Source organism: Capsicum annuum, chromosome 3 (assembly GCF_002878395.1).
Source record: "Capsicum annuum cultivar UCD-10X-F1 chromosome 3, UCD10Xv1.1, whole genome shotgun sequence".
Taxonomy (NCBI): domain Eukaryota; kingdom Viridiplantae; phylum Streptophyta; class Magnoliopsida; order Solanales; family Solanaceae; genus Capsicum; species Capsicum annuum.
Genome location: NC_061113.1, coordinates 22,799,286 through 22,801,607, shown reverse-complemented (window position 1 = coordinate 22,801,607; position 2,322 = coordinate 22,799,286). Strand labels below are relative to the sequence as shown.

The following is a 2,322-nucleotide window of genomic DNA, read 5'->3' as shown; positions in this document are numbered from 1 at the left end:
TGTGAGTTGAAGTCATCAAGGAAATAAAAAGGGCTGAAGTTCCTAGAGAGGGGTGAAAAAAGATGATTAATTAAAAAAAGAAGAAGACAATATCGTTCAGAATGACCATTATTTATTATCTTTGCTAATATATGTGAAAAGAATCTATCAAGGAAATGAAATTTTTGCTTCTGACAGATTTCACCAATGTAGCTTATGAACGAGTTTAATATTTTCTAATATTATTGGAATATCGATGTATCTGTTGCTTGGAGCTGGTTGATTCACCTGTTTCATCTCACTGACGAATATACAGTGAGATCAAACTGGTGAATCAACCTGGTCGAATGAACAGATACATCAATTTTTCAATAAATATACAAAACTAAAAAATAAAAAAATAAAGGTACGTAAAAATAGTGTGGGATAAGTCCTTATGCAAGAAAAAGTTCATTGTTTAATCAACTCAATGAACAAAGTGAAATCAACTTTCTTTCCAACTTTTGTCAAAAAGAGGAGAAAAGTTTGTCAAGCTTGTGGAGAAAAAACTTTTCTTTTTCTTTTCATGAACATCTCTTCTGATGATATGCGATGAGCTTGAACATAAAAGTAGGGATTGACAGAGTTGGAATATCTTAGAAGCTCGATTAGCTGACTACCTGAATTTTTACCTTATTGGTGAAGGTTCGATCCTGTCCTGTATGTAATCTACTCCCCCTACCCCGATGTATCAACTTAGAAGACTTGTTTAGGACTGAGACGTAGTTATCAATTATCATAATGTTGAACATCTCTTATGTGATTGTTGTGGAAAGTAACAAGTAGAACATACCCATATAACAAAAGAACAAAAAAAAGGAAAAGAAAGGAACAAAATACTATCCCCACTAGTAAATTTAAAAGAAACAAAATCCACTGTACAAGACAAGATGGAAATCAAGAAAGATTTCTCCATGAAAAAGACTTGCATGTTGTTGTTGGTGTTGGTGTTGTTAGACCTTTTTTATTTTTCCACCAAAAGTACAAGTTACCCTTTCTCCTCCTTTTCTCTTCTGAGCATTCATCTAGTCGACTCCAACTTGTTCTGAACTGGACTAAGACATAACTCTTTATCGTCTTGGTCTAACTAATAATAGGAGATAGAACTTGTTGATCTTGAATACTTCTTAGAAGAATTAGGTGAATTTGAAGATGATGACACATCAGACCTTCTTCTTAGCATTTGCCTCATTCCATCAGCTACTTCAATTGCTGGATTAGACTTATATTTTCTACAAAATGTCATATGTGCCTTCACAGCATCTTCCATACAAAGAAATTGTTTTTTTCCTCTTTTCACTTCATCTCTAACTGCTTCTGAACAAAGTCCACATAGCCATTTCCCATTAAAATTTTCTTTCACTTGACTAATGTAGTCTAGTGTGCAATCTTCTTTAAGTCCACAACACTCACACTTTGCCAACTCTATGTCCATTTCTTGAAAAACAATTCCACAAAAATTTTCAATAGTCTTTTTTGAGTGGGCTCTATTTTTCACTAGAGATTTATGGGTATTTTGAGGTAAAGGAAAGGAAAATAAAAAAAGGTAGGAAATTGGGAGGGGAGGAAATGAGAAATTTATAGTGGAGAAAAGTGGCATAAATTGCTCCATGTTAGGAGGGACCATAGGCAATGGAAAATTAGACAACTTGGTCTAGGAGAGGGTCCACCATCCTTGTAATTAAATTTTTTGTGTTTTTTATTTTTTAGAAAAAAAAGAAGAAGAAAGAATTGGATTTTACTATTCTATATAGTGTCATATTATTTTGTTTTATTAGGTTGTTACTTACTTGTTATAGTTATGTTATGGTATTTGTTAATTGTTACTTTAGGTGGTGGTTTTTGCCTTTGTGCCTTGAATGACGGTTACTTTCGGTTAGGACTGTTCATCAATTTCCAAAAAAATTATAGTATAATTTTTTTGGTGAGGATTAGGTTTGGCTTTTATAAAAATAGAAAAACAAAAAAGCTTATTGTATGCTATAATATGATTATATTATTTCAAAGGTTAGTTCAAATCAAAATCAAATAATGGAATAAAAATTTAGAAGGAAATCCAATCAAGTATATAAATATTTATGGAAAAAGAAATATATCTTACGTTTAATTCAGCCTCAAAAAATAATACATGAGGTGAAGATTGTCGAATATTGTGACACTCTTCAACACCGCATCTCGGTCCAAGACTGAACACCTCATGCGCGGTAAATTTTAATATGAGAGATCAACATTGATATATAAGATTTGAGATGAATTTTACTCCGATATCCTATTAAATAAATGAATTGTAACACCTCGAAAAAA

The 2,322-nt window shown here is 32.0% G+C and overlaps 1 protein-coding gene across 1 annotated transcript; it reads right to left on the bottom strand.

Annotated features, from left to right (window-relative positions):
* Nucleotides 1-726: 726 nt before the first annotated feature.
* On the bottom strand, nt 727-1,613 carry LOC107866451. The gene has a single exon (XM_016712508.2). It carries the CDS (start codon nt 1,451-1,453, stop codon nt 1,106-1,108), a length of 348 nt encoding a protein of 115 aa, XP_016567994.2. The 5' UTR covers nt 1,454-1,613; the 3' UTR covers nt 727-1,105.
* Between the last annotated feature and the right edge of the window lie 709 nt (nt 1,614-2,322).